Consider the following 21,423-nt stretch of genomic DNA (forward strand, 5'->3'; position numbering starts at 1 on the left):
ATGCCACCTAATGCTGTGACAATGCACTGTCCCCAGCTATCCCACCACCCAGGGGACAAAAACAAATGCAATCAGGCAAACTTTTCATCCTTACAAACATCATTCCTGAATTCCACATGCCACAAACCAAGGGACCCTTTACGTTTCACATTAATGACTCATTCCTATGCCTCAGGCCTGACCAGGACCGACCTCTGCACCTCCCTTCGTCTTCACTTTCAGAATATCCATCTCCTTGCGCTTAAAGAAACCGGCCGTATGGAAAATACCCGTGGATTTGCCGTCTCCACCATCCCTGTGGAGCTCTCGCTCACGATAGCAAACTGCGTGCTGCCATCTCGCGGCAGGTTGGGCAAGTCCCACCCCGGCAAAGGGGTGCTGCCCTGCCGCCCCCTCCCCAGGCACCGGGCTCACGGGTTTCCTTCGGGAAGAGGGAACACCAGAAACGTCATTATTTTTGGAGAACAGTTGTGGTGCAACCCGAAATAACCGCTTTCCCTTCGCTCCTCTGCACATCAGGCCAGCAGGAGCTCAGGTGACGCAGTCCCACTGCCTGCCTTGCCCTTTCCGGCCCGGAAAAAGGATTGAGAGGTGCAGGTGGGCTCCAGGCACTGTTGGGTTTCCTCTGCACCCACATTCAGGCTCTCTCCTTGCAAGCCATCACAGACCCAAAAAGTCTTACCTCTCTGCCCAGTCTCCTTCACACACGCCCCTCACATTAAGACTTTCTGCTCCCCTGCAGCCACCGCTCCAAAAGATGCATTTCCTTCCTGGCTCAGGGCCTTCCCACTCCTCCTCCAACATCTCCCTGGTTCAGGGAGGAAGATGTGCCAGCATGGCAGTGGATAGGCACAACTTAGGAATACCCATAGTCCTACTGCCCTTCCTGTCCACGCACAAAACTCCTGCCTAAAGCCCTTCCCTCTTTTCACCAAAGGAAAGGGAAGGTAAATTGAATTTTTTAGGACCGCGAGTGCCACAGGGCAGGAAATACCCTGTTCCCCTCAGATGTGCTTAGCACAAACCCGTTCAAACAACTACTCCAGCCTCGAGCGCTTCCACAGGCCTTGCCATAGTTACCTACTTACTCTTCTTGAATTTTATGTATATATTCATCTTTTTTTCCTCTAAAAAATAAAAAGGAGTAGCTCCACAGGCGGTAAGCCCATTCAGAGCAGGAGAAACCAGGATTTCTTAATAATTCAAATTTCATTATATGCTACTGTTCACCAGCTCACAACGACAAGTTAATGACTATGGAAAAAGCGACTGGAGGGCACCAAACCTCACCTGGAAAAAAAAATATAAAAATAAGCACTTTATTTCTGATTCAAGCACACAGAAGTAGTGAGAAAAATAGGGTTGTACAAGCCTGAAGATCTCAAACCATTTTCTAGGTGCCTAGTGCAGGGAGAGAAATGTTACTGCTGGCAACTCTTTCTCTAACCTGTATTTAAAGGCATAAATGTAACAGGAACCACGTTGTTCTCTCCCTGCTCCACTGTGCCTTTTTCAAAATCACCTTTGAGGAGACTCCATAACCAATTTTTAAACTACCAAACCAGTGGTGTTTGTATCATCTCACTCCCTAGGGGGAAAAACCAAAAAATCACTGGCCCAACAGTCTGAAATGCAAAATGATTTCAAAACAGACAAAACAAAAAATTCCTACTTCAAATAAATCAAGTTAAGTGTTTAAGAAGTTAAAATATGAAGCTGATCAATAGCAATTCAGCATCACTCTATCACAGCCAACCATTAGTAAAATGTTAAAAACTGGGCTAGGTGCTACACAGCTGAGTAAGAAGGTGATTGTGTCACTACTTGATGGAAACTGAAAAGCAAGAGCCAGCACCTCCCACAAAGGAAAAGGGGTTTTTTATGAAAGATTGAGAGGACTGTTCTGTTGCTGTGCTGCTGTAGCTATCACAGCTGCATAGTTCGTTTTAACTTTTCCTCCCTTAAGAGATCCTTACTCACTTATTAAGCCTTGACCCCAAAACCTGTTCCAAAAATTATCTTAAGAACTCTACTACTTTTAGATTACAATGCCCTGCATCACACTGTTGTAGAAATTAGAAACCAATCTACCGAGTGAGAAAATTAGCTCCAAGATACAAAAAAAATAATAATAATAAAATATTAGATGAGATTTCTTTTCCAAAGGCAGTCTCATTCCAAACATAACTGGGTACCTGACTCTGCACTGCTGCCATCGGTGAGCTGCCTGAACGCTTAGAGATACAAGACAAGGAAAACAAACATCCTAGCATTCTGCTGACAATATCCTGACAAGATGACTGTAAACTGAGACTGTTTAATGAAAACAAGTGTTTGAAAAGAACATCTCAAAGCAGAAGATCTCTGGTATCACCTCAAATAGCAGAGAAGCAAATTCTATAGTTAGAATCATGAAGTAATTACAATTAAATTGGAATTCAGAATAGCAACAGTCAGCTGAAGTACAATTTAAGAGGTGTTTGCACTCTGCTACACTGTAAAAACTATGGTTTGTACCAACAGAACTGATCTCGGCCTGAGGTTCTAAGTGTTACTGACATTTAAGAACACAGTCCCTTCAGTCTTTTAAGTGTGGAAGACCATTTTCATAATGCTTAGTTTGTTAGTAGTTCAGAGCATATTTCCAATGTACTTTTATACCAGCTGCAAAGCACTTTCACTCATGGGAATCTGCAATACCAAATGGTTGACTTCAGTTTCTAGGAATGGCACTGCAGCCAAAACCCTCAGAATGATGTTTGTGCACCTACCTGAGGCATCCAGTGTCCAGAAATCATTAACACAACATACTTAAAATGCATCGATCACCTTAATAGGACCTAGACACATACTTGGTCAAAGGAAAAGAGAGTTCACATTTTCATTAGGAAAAAAAAAAAAAATTCTCAAAAAACACCAGCCAAGCAACAAACCCTTCCTCTGTCCCTGAGCAGGGAGGACACAGGTAATGTACAGGTTGCATAAAAAGCAAGACACATGGGATAACTGCTGACCTTGGCAAGTAGGAGCAAGGAAGAGGATACTTCCACCACTCCTTCCCTAAGCATAACTTGGATGATCAACTGAGAGATGCCTTCAGGCTGCTGAACAAATATGGGAAGGAGGGAGCCCATGATAACACTAGCTGACTTCTAAGAGAAGCAAGAGACTTGCAACAAACTGAAAACGTAGAGTCATGCTGGAAAAGGCTTTGACAAACCTCAGAGGAGACAGCAGGCACTTGGTGCAAACTAGAAAGACAGTGGAAGTTAGCTTATACTAGAAAGAACGACACCTGCATGCAAAGAGGGCAGAAGCAGCTTCATTTTTCAATGTTTTTTACATTTAAACTGGCAGGTTCTGTTCTGATACAAAGTATTATTCCTCCACTTCAATATTTTGTGTTCAAATAGCATCCATATTTCACATGCTGAAAGGCTGCTGTTGCAGCTATCTAAAAGAAAACGCAGGACAGTTTCACCTCAAGGCTCTGGTCAACTCAAACCCATCATTTAAAGACGGATGTATATACATCAGGCTTGCTATCTGAATTCTCTCCAAATAGCCCATCAACACTCTCTCAACCTTCTCACTTTTATACTGACAGGCTACAATCCCATGACAGCATACCGAAAAGATCACCTTGTGCATCCTCACTTACACATCAACACTTAACGTCCTTGTCCATCCCCGAGTCCCACACACACGGAGAAAATGAACTGTGAAGTAGGAGAGAGAAGTCTACCGTACGCAAGGGTTCTTTGAGGAGCAACTGCCCATAGCTACCTACTGAGATTTAATAAAAGAAGAACAGAGTCACCCACAATCTGTTCAGTTCTGAGCAAGGTCAGCAGAGACGTGCACCTTGTTCTTATTTATACTAAGGGGGACAAGTACCCTGTACCAGCACAGACACCTGATGCTAAGACCCGCGGACCCAGACACCACCTAAACCCATTACCAGTCTGACACTACACAGAAAAATGTCTCAGTGAATTTGGAAAGGTGTTTCAACTTTTATATCTAATAAAAACTATTGACCTCCACTTATCTGCCAATAGCATGAATGTGGTTTTGATGGAAAATAGGGCTTTATACATTTATGGATGGAACGTGTCCATTTTAGGCTTGCTCGCTCTCAGGTAGGTATGCTTCTTCAAAGAGGGAGCAGCAGTTCACATTTTAGACCTACTGTTAAAAAGGAAATTGATGATGATGTTTCACACATCCACATCTATTTTCATTCTATGCCGCAACAGACCTGCCTTCACCACAAGACCGTGCCTTTGAACCACCTTACTCGTGCCTTTGCTGAGGAGGACTCCAAACCCACAACATCCTGCAAAACAAAACATCTGAGTGAGGGAGGGAATAAATCTAAGAGCAAGCGCACACAAGAAATTCTGCAAAAGCTGAACTGTGTTTTTTGGTCTACATTCTGCCCCAGAGCCCACTGAACTCTTTTAGGTAACACCAACAGCTGCAGGGAGACCACAGCAAAGTCTCCTGCCTCTAATAAAGGAGCTGACTCTCAGGCTCAAAGCACATAAGTAATGTGAAAAAGCAAATCCAGCTCAGCCCTGAGAGGTGAACTAGCTGTGACTCCAGAAAAGGCTGAGAGGACAGACGAAGTAAATCTGAGTTGCCTTAGACTGAAATGGCAGGAAAGCAACCACCACCACCACAAGAAAAAAAAAAAAAAAAAAAAAAAAAAAAAAAAACCCAAAAAAGTATTACCAGATGCTAATACCCTGCAGTGGATTGCTGAGACAAAGAACTTGAGTTAAAAAACCACTAAAAATCTACTTCTGGAGAATAACCTTATAGCAAGATGGAACATCCTCTTTGGCCATCCAGACTTCACACCAACCATGCCAGCATTGCTCCTCGCAACGCAGTGAAACAATTAATTTTGAAGAAAAATGTATTTGGTCTATGTGCTACCAAAGGCTCAGACTATCTCAATTTCCCACTAAATCCTCCAGAGTCAAAGACAGTTTCCTCATCTGAGACAAGGTTCCAAGCGTACAACCTGTTTATGAAGATTACCAATATCTTGCCAGTCCCCAGAGATCAATGATCCCAAACAATCCTAACTTTTCAAATTACCTTCCACTCTGTATCATGAAATTACTACTTTAAGACTGTAACTGAGGGATACTGGGAAGCAAGCTCCCTACAAAAGGGAATTACAATGTATTCCACACCATTCCCTTGCCCTCTCTTCCGCTTTTCAAGACAGGTGGAGAACCTTTATATCCATCCAGTGGTCCTCAAGGTCTTCTTATCAGTGGAAACATGAGAGGTTCTTCATCCATATAATCACTGAGGTCCCATTTTTCTCTAACTCCTATGCCCCGACCAACATACTGGTCTACCTTTGTGGTACTCAAATTGTTGTATTTCAATATCCAGCAAGAGGGGATGATATAAAATACAGTTCTTTCAACCATCAGTCAAAACTGATCTCAACATCAAAGTACTTCAAGCACTTGGCCAGTCGTACAGCTCCTTCACACAGTAGCTTTCATCCCAACAGAACCCAATCAAAACTAAATGGTTACAATGACAATCCTACATCTAAGCTACAATTTTCTTTAATTCTCATATAAAATTGTGGGGACTAAACACTACAAGGATTTCAAAGTCCTGGAATCCAACATTCCAGACAGAAGAGACAAGTAAAGCACAAAACACTCTAAAATTAAACACAGAAAAATAAACCCAGGAAGACCAGACCCCTCAGCTGAGCCACAATTAACTAAAGAGAAGATGGTTTTGAGACAGAAGCCAGCACTTCGTTAGCCTGAGAACTTCAGCAAGTTTGATGACTCCACTATCCTTGAGTTTCATTTGTTGTTTATGCAAGATTTCACATCAATTTGACATTAAAACTAGGCCCTCAAAGCCTCAGAAGTTAAGTATCACTTCAAAAAAAATTCTTGCCTACAAGACAGGCTTCCATACAGAATGCTTAGATCATCAAAGTTTTCTGCAAGGTGTATCACATCCATTCTGAACAAAAATCCCTTTAACAAGACTCAATCTTCACCCTGAAAGCCCGCTGAAGAATTTACATTTGTCTTGTCAAGCAAAATGAGCCAAAACAACATGCTTTAGCAACAATGCAAGACTGCACCTCAATTAAAAACCTCATACCCAAACACAGATGTGTAACCCCACATGGACCTTGACTATATTCAAACTTTTATTACAAATTTTCAAGATTTATAGAAAAATATATATTGTGCAATTTACGAGTAATAATTAGCAATCCTTCTCCCCTCAAATTTTTATTTCCTCCCATTCAAGGTGGTTGTAGGGAAAGATTCAATTAAAAAAATCGTTAAATTGAACAAGTCCAACTAACCAGAATAATTTCTTTTCATTATTGGAAAACAAGAAATCAAAACTATTCTATGAGTCAGAACGAAAAGAAGACTTGTGCTTCAAAAGTGCTACCCAGTAAATTTAACCACACAGGAAGACTTCAACAAAAAAAAGTTGTGGCAATTGCTAATTAAGCCCCATCTTCAAGAAGAAATACACTGCCTAAAACTTTGAGTGGAACAAAAAATGTTTTAGCTCTATCTACCTGGATGCAGAATTGGAGGCCCTTTAGCAGAAAGCCTACCTTTGAAATAGGAGTAACTTCACCTCCACGTTATTTCAAGATGCAGACCGCACACTTACCCAGAACAGACAGCAGAAACCACAAGGATAAACTGAGAAATGAACAGCTATTCTACCACTAAGCCTCCATTTAAATTTCCTAATCTCAATCCACAGGCAGTCAGGAACATTAGTTACAGCGTACTTACATAAACAGCTTGATGCCTTTCTTCACAAAAGAATAAACAATGATTATGACACTTCTTTTCTTATATTCCAACTATAAAAAGCAGCGTTGGATGACCACCGACATTATTTGCAATGCAAAACTTGGCAGCCATATTTTCTTATTAATGCAACCCACAGAGTATATCTCTTTTCATATCAATACTCACTTTTGTTTTAAAAGGATCTTTAAAACAAGCTTTGCTTAGTTAAGGAAGAGATACCTTCACAAGGCACAAAAAGCCACTATCAACAGTGCTGTTCTAAAAGCATAGCAAGGGTCAACTGTCCGTGTGGAGAAGTGTTCACTCCACAAGTGCCAAATTTTTAATAACAAAAAAGCCCCCCACAACCACTTATTAAAAGGGAATACTACAACCCACTAGTTTCAGTGATCAAAGAGTAAAATTTTACAAAAATGCAAACACTGTGATTCCTGATTGGGGAGCAATAGACACTCCTGGTTTACAAACATGACATCCTTTTGTTTACACACAAGTTATTTCCAGTCTCCTTTATTTTCCATCAAAGACAGTACATTTATCCAAACAAAAGCATGTACATTCAATATAGAACATTTTGAGCAACAGCTACAGTCCAGTTCCCATTCACAGTAAATTTTAGTGCAATGCACTAACAGGGCCAAATATTTCTCTATCCATAAAAGTATTTTTACTCCTGATCTTGTGATCAACATTTTTAGATATATTTTATACAAAAAGTATATATGAACACAAGGCACCTCCCTAAGTAAGGGAGTGAACCTATATAAAAACACGGTATTTCTTCTGATGTACAATACCTTTCAAATTGTAGCAATTTGACACAAATCACTAAACCAAGTATTTTCTAAAAAGTAAAAAAAAAAAAAAGCAAAACCAAACAAAACCAAAAACCAAACTGAAACAGAACCAAAAAAATTCAAAAAAAAGACACATGAAACCTGCCAAGAATTTCATAATGGTAGGCACGTGACTGCTTTACTACAGTCTTCATTATAAGGTTAAAAAAAGGAGTCTAAAACATTTTGTAAATTATACAAAGTGAAGTGCTACCTATAGTGGTCATTCACAATCTTGAGAGAAAAAAAAATATTTTGAGTTTCTCTCATACTATCCTCCCTTTTTATTAATATTTAATGAAATAAGCTAACATTATAAGTGGTTGTGCACAGATTGTCTGTCTATAATACATCAGCAAATATTCACTACCTTCATATTAACATTAGTGTGTTGATCTTTCAAAAAATAAACTGAAAAAATAAACTGCAACTATCATTAAAGTGCTTGTGTATATTTTTTTTTTAAAAAATTAAAGAATAGAGGAATGTGGATGTTCTTGTAAACTTCCTAGATGTTTACAAGGTTGTCCTATGCACCACATATGAAAAAAAAAATTGAGATCTTTGAAGGAACTTCAACACAGTGAATTCAGAAAGTCCCAGGAGTGGGAAATTAGTTAACATGAACAAACTGATGTTATGGCAAATACTAAAAATTAGTACAATTCAGCCAGTATACACTACATTGTTTGCTCTTATACATTCATTCATTTGTAATAAATTTAGAACAGTATATAACACAACATTTGCCAAAGTAGGGTATCACAAAAACGTTAGAGCTGTTCATCAGTTAGCACTACTAGGGAGGACCAGTATGCATGATGAGTTCTCTGAAGATGATTTCCTAAATGAGGAACAAAAATCTTCTTCCAGAGCTGCTGGTCATTAACTCTGCACTCTTTGTAATGTCAGAAGTTCATTCTATTCTCTGTCAAACCTCAACTGCATAGGCATAACTGCTAATTTAGAAGCACGCGTGCATTTCAACTACTTCAGTGTTTTGGGAGGAGGCACCGTCCTACAAGCAGAGCGGTTATTAATTTAGTAAAGTAAACAACAAGCTTATTTCCTCCTTATAGTACCGTTACCAAGATATTAGCGGCTCCAACAACCAACTAAAGTCTTTTTCATTCAAACGAACTCCAAACTTTCCGAACATCACTTGAACCTATCTGAGGAGAAACAGGAATAAATTAATACTTTGAGTTTATCCATATAATTCTGTTCTTAAATTACACAAATAATTTGTAAGGCTAATTTTTTTGTTCTTGATCAAAATGAAGAAGTCACTCCTCCTCCTCTTAAATTCAGCAACAATTCAGGGTCCAGCTCAGTTTATTTTTGAAGTTCCCTCTCATTTAGCCACGAATTGTTACAAAGTCACAAAAGCACCCGATTACATTTTAGCATAGCTAGGTGGAAATGCAGTACAAAAGCTGAACTCAAACCAAATCACCTCCTGGGAAACAGTATGTCTGAGTTGAGATACAGAACAAGGCACATATACTTGGTTTCCTTTTCATCCAATGTACTAGAAAGTTGTTCTGAATAAGGATGTTAAAACCTCTTAAAGGTATCGCTTCTGTCTCTCTTTGTTATATTTTTTGTGGGATCCCCAATCTGGCATCAGTGTGCCATTCAGAAATACAAACTGACCACATACATACATAATTTCCTTTTTTAAAAAAGTCCTTTTAAAAAAAGGACATCTTTAACATGAAGGCTGTGGAAAGCTGAGAAACTTCAAATACAATCCCTCCAAGTGTAAAAAATATTCCCAGAGTATCATATAAGCAGAAGTTTAGAAAGTTACTGGCCAGATCTCTACACACATATTTAAAATATTAAAACAAAAATATCCTTCAAGAGACTCAAACACTTCAAAAAATAAATGACCATGAGTCTCCAAACCCATGCTTATATACATAAGCATTAAAAGAATCAAATTCTAACTCTGATGATTTTAAAGGTGTTTGCAAGCACCTCACTCATAGTTTTTAAATCAAAACAATTAAGCATCCAAATTACATTTGAAAAAACTGTTCTATGTCCTTTTGTTGACAGAGGATAGGCAATACACATGAAAATACATGCATCTTAATTCCAGTAAGTTCATAGATTTTTTTTTTTCTGTCAACAGCTTTTACTGTAGCACCCTTCGTACTTCTTCAAGTGGGTCACAGAGAAGTCAATTAACAGGTTAAGTTATTCAAACCAAACAAAATCATTGTTAATTTTTTAAAAAGTACTATTTTAGAAATGTACGCATATTAGCTTGATTACAATAGATGCTGTAAAGCAATTTAAAGAGTTGACTCGGTACAGTTTAATCTAAATTCTATTCCAACTTCCTACAATGACAAATTCAGAAATTAACTCTTTTCCAAAACACTAAAAACAAAATTTAAGAAACAAATTTGACATCCACCTCAGTATTTATGTTGCTCAACCATGAAATCTATGAAAAAAAAAAACAACAAACCAAAACACATTTTCGGCAATAAATGAACAACAGCAAATGAAAGGTGGTGGCTTTGTTTTGTTTCTTAAAGCAAAAAAAACCCCCAAAAAACCACAAAAAGAAAAAACAAAACAAAACAAAACAAACCCTTCTTTTTTTTCCTCACCAGACAACAGCTTTAGATCTTGTACTTCTGCCTTTGGTTTTATTTTCTTCAGGTGAATGAGATACATTTGCTTTGTGGGTTTTCTTATGATGTTCTAGAAAAGCTTTCCTGGCAAATGCTTTCCCACATCTATTGCATCGGTGCAGAGAAAAGTTTTTTGTTACTTTCACTTCAATGCCAACATCAGCTCCTTCATACTTTTTATTGGGAGAATTAGAGGTGACATCCTGTTTTGAAACAATCTGTTTTGTTTCATCCCTCTGAGGGCCTCTTTTTGTCACCTTATTTAGAACCAGATCAATTGGCTTTTTTATTGCTCTAATTTCTAAACTTGCAGTTATTTTCCCAAGGTAGCGTGGGGACTTTTTATGAACCACAGTTATATGCCTTATCACATCGCGCTTGCGACGTGTTTCGTAAGAGCAGAGCGGACACCTGTAGTATTTAACATAAATGTTATTGCCATCTGTGTGTAACTCAATGTGCTTTGTCAAGTTCTGTTTGGAAGTAAATTGGCGTTTACAGAGTTTACAGTAAAGCTGCTTGAAGTCAAAGCCAGCTGAAAGTTTTGGCTTCCTGGTTTTTTGCTGGCCACCTGCAGCAGATGCATTGGTTGATTTAGAGGTTGATTTAGCGGTTGATTTACAGGTTGATTTAGTGGTTGATTTAGAAGTTGATTTAGGGTTCTCAGGGTCCTGTTTAAGTTTATTTTTCTGTGCTGACGGTGTGCTCTTTTTCTCATTTGAATGATTTGTTCCCTTTAATTCATTCTGTGGAGAAAGGGCAATGGAAGGGGGTGAAGGTTCTACAGAATCTGCTGGTTCAACTTTTACTTTTATTTCTGTGCCGTTGGCAGTATTGTTGGGTCCTTTTTCTCTTTTAGAGTTCTTTCCAGAAAGAGTTATCTTGTGAACAATTTGCATGTGCCTTTTCAGCATTATTTGTGAACTATATTTTCTCTTGCACAGAAGGCATTTGCATGCAGTTAAATTGTATTCAGCCTTTGAAGACGACTTTTGTTTTCGGGTCTTAAAAGAATTTTTAGCTGAAACTGTGTCCAAGAACAAAGGTTGCCCAGGCTTTGTAGCTATATCAGGAGTGATGGAATCTCTTCTTAATCCTCTATGAACTTCATCAAAATGCCTCCTTACATTGGCTTTTGTAGCAAAGGATTTATAACATACAGGACAACTTCTACCTAATGTTACAAGAACATTCTTATTTCGTCCTTTTGCAGAGCACTGGTTTGGTTTCTTTTTTGTTTCTATGTACTTCTTTAGCTCTTCCATCTTTTTTTTATGCACTTTGCGAATGTGCCGACGTACACTGCGTCTGGAGTGAAATTCCTTCCTACAGAGGCAACAGATCAACTGGTGGCCAAAATCAGAAGTATCCGGAGAGTCCGACTCAGGATTTACGGCTGGAGGCTGTTCTTCAGGAGTAGGTATCACTTTGCTTGCAATGGGATCAGCAGGAGGTGACTCTACAGCCTCCCCAGCTGGGACTGGGGCTGGAGCTGGAACATTCTTAGGTTGTTCAGTGCTGGGTTCCTGTACCTGTACTGGAGCTTGATCAGCAGTACTACTACTTTCTGTGTTCTCATCAGGGCTGTCAGTCCTTGATACGTACTGAAATACAGCATTCTGATTAGTTTCTATACGTTCCAATTTAATGACATATTCTTGCTTATCTACCCTTGGATAGATTGCTTCCAGGAGGTCATTTATGGCTTGACTCTGTTTATCATTTATATCTGGGAGGTCTGTGAAGAGAGGCAAAGTTATTTTTTAATGATTTTTTTACTTCAAATTATTCAAAGTCTCGTTTAACCACCATGTCAATTCAGCCACCAAACTTGCACAAATCCTGTATTTGTACTATTCTTCTGACTATTTATACTTAGAGGTTTTGAGTTATCACTTTTACCACATCGGTACAAGCGACTTTTTTATTAAAAGCCAATGTTGGAAGTACATCCTTCTAGTGTGCTAATGTGAAAGCCACTTAAAATTAAAAATTAGTTTGCCTGGGATTAAATTTCTCTTTAAAAATCTGTATAAATTGCCAAAATAATAGTGTATGGCTGAGCTTGTTCTGCAGGTGCATGATGTATCATGAGAAACTGATTTTCCTTCTGCTGGAAACGGACATTCTCAGTAAGGGAACCTAGTTCTGGTAATAAGCTCTTCTCTCTGAATTCTGAACATTCCTTAATAAAGAATGAAATCTCTGAGTAACCTGAGCACTGCACAAAGATATAAGTAGGTAAGAGAGATCCCAACTTCTGATGCAGAGAAAGCTTTTAGAAATACCAAAGCAGTTAAAAGAAGCTCAGTGATACAGTAAGATGGTAAATATTAAGAACAGGAAGGTCCTGTATTATTCAGAAAAGGGGGGGGGGGGGGGGGAAGAAGTACTAATTTCTCAAAACAGTAAAACAGAGACAAATAAGTTATTTGAATAAAGAATAACATCACTGAGGTTCACCAAAGATTCATTCAGTGTTCTGTCCCTATCAGTTGGAGCAGACTTAAAAAAACAAGAAGGATACAGGGGTTCTCCTTGCTTGTCTGATGCCAGTAAAACCTCTCAAGCTGAAATTTGCCTTTGAAGTACTGTTGTAATACACCTAGTTCTGAAAAAGCTTATGCAAATGTTTTTGAAGCATATATATTCTTAGATACCACAATGCTAAGTGGTTTGGGTTTTTTTTGTTTTACTAGAAACACTGATAGCTTTTACTGCCTGATATTTTTTCTGCATACCCCACAGTTTTTGTATTATGAAAAAAGAAATAATATTGCTCCCATTTTCCTTCATGATTATATGGGCCTCAGATATATTCTGTTTTCTAAATGCTGAATTAGTGCAGTGATCTAGTTCCCAGCACAGTAACACAAAGCATCTGCACTGGCATAACCAAGAAGCCAAGGTGCCACAGCAAAAGGTGAGGCACTGAGATGAAACGGTTCAAAATTATGCATATGATGATTTGAAGACATGATTCCTCATAACAGCTAATTAAAAACCCACACTTAGTCAGGGCTGTTCCTTCTATGCTACCAGCAACACATGAAAAAAAGTGTCAGTAAATATGCTGTTTTGCTGCTCGGAATCCATCTTTTAACACTGAATCTTTAATACCTTTTGCAGTCAGTTTCAAATGGGGCTACCTATGTCATTTTTGTCAAGGGTAAAAAGTCCTTCCTATTTCATAGCACCTTTGCAGACCGTTTTATGACTTCACTAACAGAATACATCTCAAAAAAAAGTCATCAGGGAATAGCCTTTGGAATTCTTCACTGTGGGGATGCTGAACTTTTATTCCTACCTCTTGTTCAGTATCTTTTGATCTTATTTGTTGTAAAAAAAAAGTAGTCCAACTTGATTAAATAATCAAACTTAATTTTATGTTAAGTATTTACATCAGTTTTATTCAGAACATGTAGTAGTATTCTCTTCATTTGCACCCCTACAAAAGCTACCCAGCTAATTAGAGGACAGATGGAATGTGAGGAGCTAAACAGGAAGTGATTACTCAGGGTATTCTTATTTTGTTTTAAAACTTTTGCATCTAAGTCAGGTGTGCTTCTAACCTTGCTTTGAAAGTACAACCCACCCCTTTTCACAGAGAAGCTCTGTAGCTCTCTGCAACTGGCCTAGCACACTCACTTCAGAAAGTACTAATTTTTTCACCTTGTCCTTCACAACACTATCTGACACAATGTGGGCAATGAATCGCCTGCACAAGTATCTGCTGGCTCCTAATCTTTGAAATATTGAGGCAGGAAGGCATTAATTGGGAAAGAAAAATCCTCATTGCACCTATGTTTACCTAGAAATTAGAAACCTTTACAAAACATTTTTGAATGCTGCACGTTTCCAAATTATTCAGCTTTACTCAGATCAACAAAAGGGCATCGTTTATAGTCATATACTTTTTTTCTTAACTATTTAAGTTACTTCTTTTTATTAATAAAGCTTAATTTCTACAACAAAGGTGGTAAGCTACGCATAATCACATAATGTATCTTAAGGCAGCATAAGGTGAGGTGAGGCAGTGGGAAAGAGACAGGATTACTGACGCACAGGTCCGTCAAGAAAAGGGTAAACTTTTAGCCTGTGTTTCATGAGTACGACTGATGGATTGAGTTCATGACACTGCTTCCCAAGTACAGGAAAAATTACGGATATTGATCCAAGTCACTTCACAGGATTCAGCTGAGGTCCATCAGAGCTATGCTGATCTAAAACTGAAAAGCCTTCTTAGATCCACACTTTCGTATGAGATTCAAGAGTCCTTTGGCATACTTTTCAGTATTGCTCAGCAAAGAGGGAAAGAGAAAGGCTGACAGGAAAGAAAGAGCATATATTTTAGCATCAGTAAAGAGAGAAAGACAGGAATAAGTGGAGGAAGGAAAAAAGTGTTAACAGTGACACTCTTCATTAAAAGGGTAGTATAAACTAGCTATCCAATTATGACACTGACGTGGATCTTGGTTGTTCATGCATATTAAGTTAGTGCTGTAGCTTCTTTACTACCATAAAAGCATTCTACATATGTTACTAATGAAAATTAATTCCACTTCTTTTGCATTTTGTTTCTGGAAAGTTTGTATAAATGGTACAGAAAGATAAGTTTCTCAACTTCAGATATCTGTATTAAATATTTCAATTAGTAAGACTTACTATCATCCATCTGGAGACTTGGAGGACAATAAAACTTTTTATGAGTAATTAAATTTGGTAATCCTCTGAAGAGACTCCGGCACAATTTGCACTCAAAAATGGTATCCACATCTTTTAACAAGATATGTTTTAGTTGTTTAGTTCCTGTAATAAAGGAAACATTACACTTAAGGAATGTATTCTGTTTAACTTTTATTCCGTATCTTCACATGAAAGTGGAAGCATTTTAAAATACGGCAAACATAGCAGCATTTTGTCTTGTGTTAATGCTACTTCATTGCACTGCAAGTTTATCAAACACAATCCAATTTTCACTTTTAAAACAAGCCTAATTTGCATTAAAAAAGTCAAGGATTAAGAAGTCAAGGATTAAGCACGTTACAGTTTACAGGGAAAATGCAATGATTTACGATAAAAACTAGCAGCTAACAGCAGAAGAGAGTCCATATCACAGTAACTGCTGCAAAACAATTGTCAAACAGGAGTGAATAAGCACCCAGGGCATTTAAAAATGCCTGCAGTATTTTTTTTCCTTCATCTTACCCAACAGTGCTATGAGAGCAAGATATATACTATACAGCTATTTCATGCTAAAAGAGCACCCAGTAGGGCAAAACACTACAGAATATACAATAAAACAAAGTGAATAATTAACAGGTCAAGAAATGTTATTATATCTAGGTATCTGACCCAAGATCAAGATGATGATGCTTAGGCATGAAAGTAGAACTGCAGATATATTTTAAGCCTGCCAAAAGGAAAATACATATAATTTAAGACAGAAAACTTCCTATATGCATGTTTTCCAGACTATTATAGACCATGTATTTAAAGAAAACCCAAGCATACAGCTTGGTCCAGCAATGCTGATGTATTTCAGCCACTGTCTTGCTTAAACAACCATAGGATTCAGAGTTTAAATTATACTTCAAACTCAGTCTTTCATTTGTATATCTCACAAAACCCATGAACGTAATGCCTACAATTAGCAATGAATTACTAAATGGATACTTACCCACTCCAAACTGGGAGGAAACACTAGCTGACCAAATTCAGCCAATTTCTCTACCTTGATTTTTTTTCTTATAATTGAATAAATCAAAATTATTCAAAATTAGACCAACAAACAAAAATATAATGAAACTGGACTGAGACTTAATAACATCAGACAACTATGAAACTGCATGAAGACATTCCTCAGGACGAAACACAAGTTCAAGCTTTCTGTCATCACAGACACTTCTCTTGAGAACGTTTTAATGATGAAACTCAAAGTCACACTGCAGAATTTTTTCCTAAACAAATCTTTTAAATATTAATAATTTCATAACAGCTAAGAGTTCTGCAACACAACGGGTTTTAGCAAGACAACATTCTGCTTCTTGGTGTAAAAGCAGTGCTACAAAAACTTTTACAACTGAGATTTAGCAAAGCACAGTGTCTTCTTCAACAATGGCTTAAAAATGGGACCCTAACTTGGCTAAGGCTACTGTCCCATTTCTGCCCCATCCTACGCCTTTCCTGAGCCACAGGCCTAGACTCTCATCTTTTCCTCTCCCTGCTCTTTCTTAAAGTGTTACTAACATGACCTGCATCTGACCTGGATTTTTACAGGCAGGCTACTGGACAAACATTTAGATTTAGTGAAAATTCTAAATTTTAATACTGTACCGAGTTCCCCCAAATGCAAGTCGGGTGCTGAGATCTGAGTAAGCAGCACTTGAGTTTCTGAATATAAAGGAAATCACTGATAAAAACCCAGCTAAACAGAACTGAAGATGCTCCATGTAAATAAAACACTAGTAATTTACAAAACTGTAATTCAAACAAAAGGCTTCCAATTTGATGACAGCACACAATAACCCAAAATTTGGTCATGCTGCTGCTGCATGCCCAAGCCACAGCCCCCTGCCTGAAACAAAGCCAAAACAATTTTATTTTATTTTATTTTTAAACAAAATCTAATTCTCCACTATTCCTCAACCAAGGGACACAGAAGTTCCTCGTTCTCTCTCCTATTATATGCACAGTTCAATTTTTTTCTGTTCAGGACTGAACTGTTTTTGTCTAATCCAAGTTACTGGGCAAGATTTAAGGATTTATGACATACTAAAGGTCAGATTAGATGACGTGGTGGTCACTGTGGCTTCAAACCTTCTTTATGCAGCTATGAATCTTTGCATTGGTAGGAATAAAAAAAAAAGGTCCTTTCGAACTAAACTGTAGATGTTTAGTGACTTCTGGAAACAGCAAATACATTTAAAACATCCACTGGTGTTGTGGACACAGCAGGCAGAAAAAAACCAAACAAGCACGTCCTTATTCTACACCAACTGCAGCTTGTGGCAATGAGCAGCCAGTCTTCTGCCACTATATGCTGCCACAAGCTTACTGGAGCCTTCTCTGTTCTGTTGTTACATCTAGATGGAGCAGGTGATACATCATCAAATTCTGTTATTATTTGTAAATGTTGAAGCTAGAATATTGTCACAATCACAAGGAATCAGTACAGAACTTTGGTCATTACAAATATTTCCCTGGCAGAAATATTAAATTTTATGCTTTTAGCAATCGTTTTCATTTTTAGGGAGAAAGATTCAAATTCATCTGTTATTCTTAATATTTTGGATGACAGAAGTTTCTGCTAAAACCACTTAAATATTACGGCCAATTTCTTTACCACAAGAATCAAAGCAGTTTCTTCCCATAACAAAACACTGCTTGTTCAAAACTAACCAGTAAAGTCTTGGCAAAGGTGGTTTGTTTCTGTCCAACTTCCCTGGTGCAGATGACTGAAGACAGCAGGGTAAGTTATCAATTCAACACCTGCCAGTGAGGATGATCTAGAAGTAGCCCAGGGACAGAGTACCTCCAACTACTTCTTCCTATTACTAGTAGAGATTACATTAATCTGCTTCAAGCAAAAGCAGCCTGCCATGCACGTGGCAGGTGATGTCATCCAAGCACACTTCTTATTAAAACAGTTCACTAATGATGACTCTCACATCCAGTTTTCTTTCTTGTAATAAGTTGTTTAAATGTAAGCAGAGAACATAAACTGAATATTGTGGCATTCCACAAGATTCAGCCCAGACATGGATCCTGTTACAGAGCAGCAATAATTTATATATATGAAATGTTTCATGTCTAACAGCATCACGTGGAAAAATCTAGAATTGTATACGTAGCAGCACTAAAAACCTCACTTAAACTTTTTAATAACTGCTGTGTTCTTGCATCAAGTGTTGTGAAAAGAAAACATTTGGTTTGCCATATCAGAAGCATAGAAATAGCTAGAAAACATCAAAGGTTTGAGTCACCTCTGGCATGCTCACCCAAGTGCTCAGTTGATGGGTTTAGATTCATTACTACATACAGCAACTCCAAGAAACAATGAACAACTTATGAGCCACATGAAAAGGCAATTCTAAAAAAGGTCAAGGTAAACACTAAATTTTCTCATTATCTCAGGACTTTTAGGATAAACTTATTAACAGCATGATGACATAAAGCTGAACAAGAAACTAAGTTTTTATGGCTTTGAAAGATGACTATATAGCAGGAACTCTATAAACGTTATTAAAAGAACCAGTACCTAATTAAAAAAAAAAAACCCTACCCCAAACATTTTGCAAATATGCAGAAAAGCAAGTGCTGGTTTTCCTAGTATATTAAATAAGTTTTAGAACAAGACAATAAACTTCTTAAGTCAGGCATAGTTTCATACCTGATCGAAAACACTCAATGATTTGCTGAATGCCAGATTTTGATGTTTGCAGAGGCTGCTGTAACAGCGGAGGGTCACCAGGTTCCAACAGATGCACTGAAATACGTGAAAGGAAAATAAGCCACTAGAGAACATTAATTTTTAAGTTATGGATTTCTGTGCAAACAGTAAATTAGCTATAGACAAAGGCCAAGACTGCAGTAAGCATTTTTACTCAAAAATTTGCATCCATATTGAATTAAAAAACACCTGATAATACATTTTCCAGCCAGGATACCTCTGACAGTTTGTCATTGTTTTTTAAAAGCATACTCACTACATGTTTCAAACACAAAACCATCTAAATCTACAAAACCAAACTGCCTCATTAGACATTTCCATCAATTCCAGAAACTTCCTAGTTGACTCCCACCATTCAAACCAAAACAGATGTACAAAAAGGTGTTACCAAATCACAGCAAATGAGGTGATTTCAACACTGTCAGTACACACCTAAGCACTGAATCCAAATCTAAAGTAGCAGTGATCAGGAAAAAAAGCTAAGTAGAACTAAGTTGTCTGTATCAAAAATAGCTACTACAATAGTTTTAACCAATAAAACCACATTAAAGAAATGATTCTGTTTCAAGCCATCTGCTGAAGTAATACCTCATTTCCAAAGTTTCATTCCACATCACAAACTTTGTGAAGTCTATTGAAACTAAAACATTTATTGATCTGAGTAATTACTAGATATTCCAGTATGTGGTATTTATGCCTATGAAAATTGAGGACGGTTGGACTTGATGATCTAAAGGGTCCCTTCCAACCAAGACAATTCTATGATTCTAACAGCATTTCAATGCTGTGGATGCGTAAGGCAATTCAGCTTTGCCCAGAGGGAACCCAAAATTTAATTGAATAAGAGTTCTTATTCAAGAATGCATTTGAAAAATCGTTACTTTTGTCTTCTTGTTAATTTCTCACTGACAGAAAAAAAAAAAAAGTTTTATAGTTCATAAATTGGCTCCTATCTTATCCATTTGATTTTTAACCCCATTTAAGGTTTCTGTTTCTAAATGGAGCGCTGGACATCTACAAAATTTATGTTTAATAAAGAGCAGTATGGTATGAAATTACGTAGAGATACTAAGTCTAGATAGATTAAACACATTTTGACAGTTGTTCTAAAAGATGTAAGGTTATAAATAAATTCAAGCTGGAAAGAACATCAGAAAGAAAAGCAGACTAAGAAAAGAATGACAGAATGAACACTCCACCCAACCACGCTGGCCCCATAATATACTATTATACATAGGAACACATAACACCCATTACAAATCAGCTAATCGTTTGGGGATCTCTAACACAATGACATATTGTATTCTACTAGCCTATTGCCTATCCTTCCAAATAGTGTGTTTTGGTTTGTGAACCGCCTCTAATATGCATGTGCAACACCCACTGACATCAAGAGGAATGACATACATGAACCAGACATAACACATCGCTGTTATCTGTGAGGCAAGAAAAAGTATTTTAGCTTTTCCAAAGTATTGCAACAACTCAAACCCATTTCATTTTAAACACAAATGTTTCTACTAGCTGAACAATAGCTGCTCTCAAATTACATTCAATTAAAGGAGCAATATCAAAGTTGTCATCCTCACACTTTCAACTATTAATTCCCCAAACCCAGGCCTTTCAATTCAAAACACAAGCTAATGCCTTCAAATAACAAACTTTACAACAAGGCAATGAGAGAGAAACCAAATTTCCTTTTGGGCTACCAATTATAACAGTAGGCAGAACAATTCCAAAACCAAACAAACCAGCAAGTTAGCCAAACTTTCACAGTATGCATTATACTTTCCTCTGATGGCATCTTCCATGTCACACGACGGTAGAACACAAACAGACATTTTAAGACTTTGTTTGGTTTGCCTTTTTTTTTTTTTTTCCTCCTCTGAAAATAAGATCTTAGAGTTCATCAGAACTCACCAGAGGTGACATAAAGTAAAACCACAAGCAGCAAATGCAAGAAATCACCAGACGCGTAATTTTAAAAACAAAAATAAATCCAAAACCCCAGAAAATTCTACTTTCTGGAAACAAAACAGACAGTTGCTTTACACAACTCCTCGTCTTCCTCTGCTCACCGCATACAATGCCCACGTGGTGGTGGCTTGGGGATTATTACACATTCTGCAAGAACTGGAAAACTCTCTTCCTGAAGTAATTTTAACGCGACGGTTGGAAGAGTTTAAAACCCCCGAAAATTCCACATAAAACGCCAAAACTTTTTTACATCCAAAACTGCCACTAACGATGCCTATTTGCAACATCACAACAAGTTCTGCAAGCCCCCAACGAAGAAGGCAAAGCAAAGAAGCCAGAGCATCGCACGCCACCCTACCTGGCTCGCAGCATCCATGGTGATGGTGGTCAGTCTGACAACACTTGTCCCTTAGAGGCATTTTCCGTGCACACGACCTGCTTTCCTTCTACATCCAGCAGCGCGTTCCTGCTAAAAATAAGCAAATCAACTGTCACGCCCGCAGAACGGGCGGCACAGGGCAGCGCCGGCCTCGCACACCCACTTCCTACAGCGGCACCGCCGGAGCAGGCCAGGAGGCAGCGGCACCCTTCGCGCAGAAAGTTTCCATTGTTTACAGCAGGTCTCACAACGCCCTCTGCAACGGCCGCCGCCGCCGCTGCGAGCC

At 38.1% G+C, this 21,423-nt stretch overlaps 1 protein-coding gene across 1 annotated transcript; it reads right to left on the bottom strand.

Annotated features, from left to right (window-relative positions):
• Positions 1–10,301: 10,301 nt before the first annotated feature.
• On the bottom strand, positions 10,302–21,177 carry ZNF800 (zinc finger protein 800; the record flags this gene model as incomplete). Its single annotated transcript, XM_084267175.1, has 4 exons — positions 10,302–12,067; positions 14,995–15,138; positions 18,722–18,817; positions 21,117–21,177. 4 exons carry the CDS (start codon positions 21,175–21,177, stop codon positions 10,302–10,304), a joined length of 2,067 nt encoding a protein of 688 aa, XP_084123301.1.
• Between the last annotated feature and the right edge of the window lie 246 nt (positions 21,178–21,423).

Source organism: Gallinula chloropus (genome assembly GCF_964237585.1).
Source record: "Gallinula chloropus genome assembly, chromosome: 1".
NCBI lineage: Eukaryota > Metazoa > Chordata > Aves > Gruiformes > Rallidae > Gallinula > Gallinula chloropus.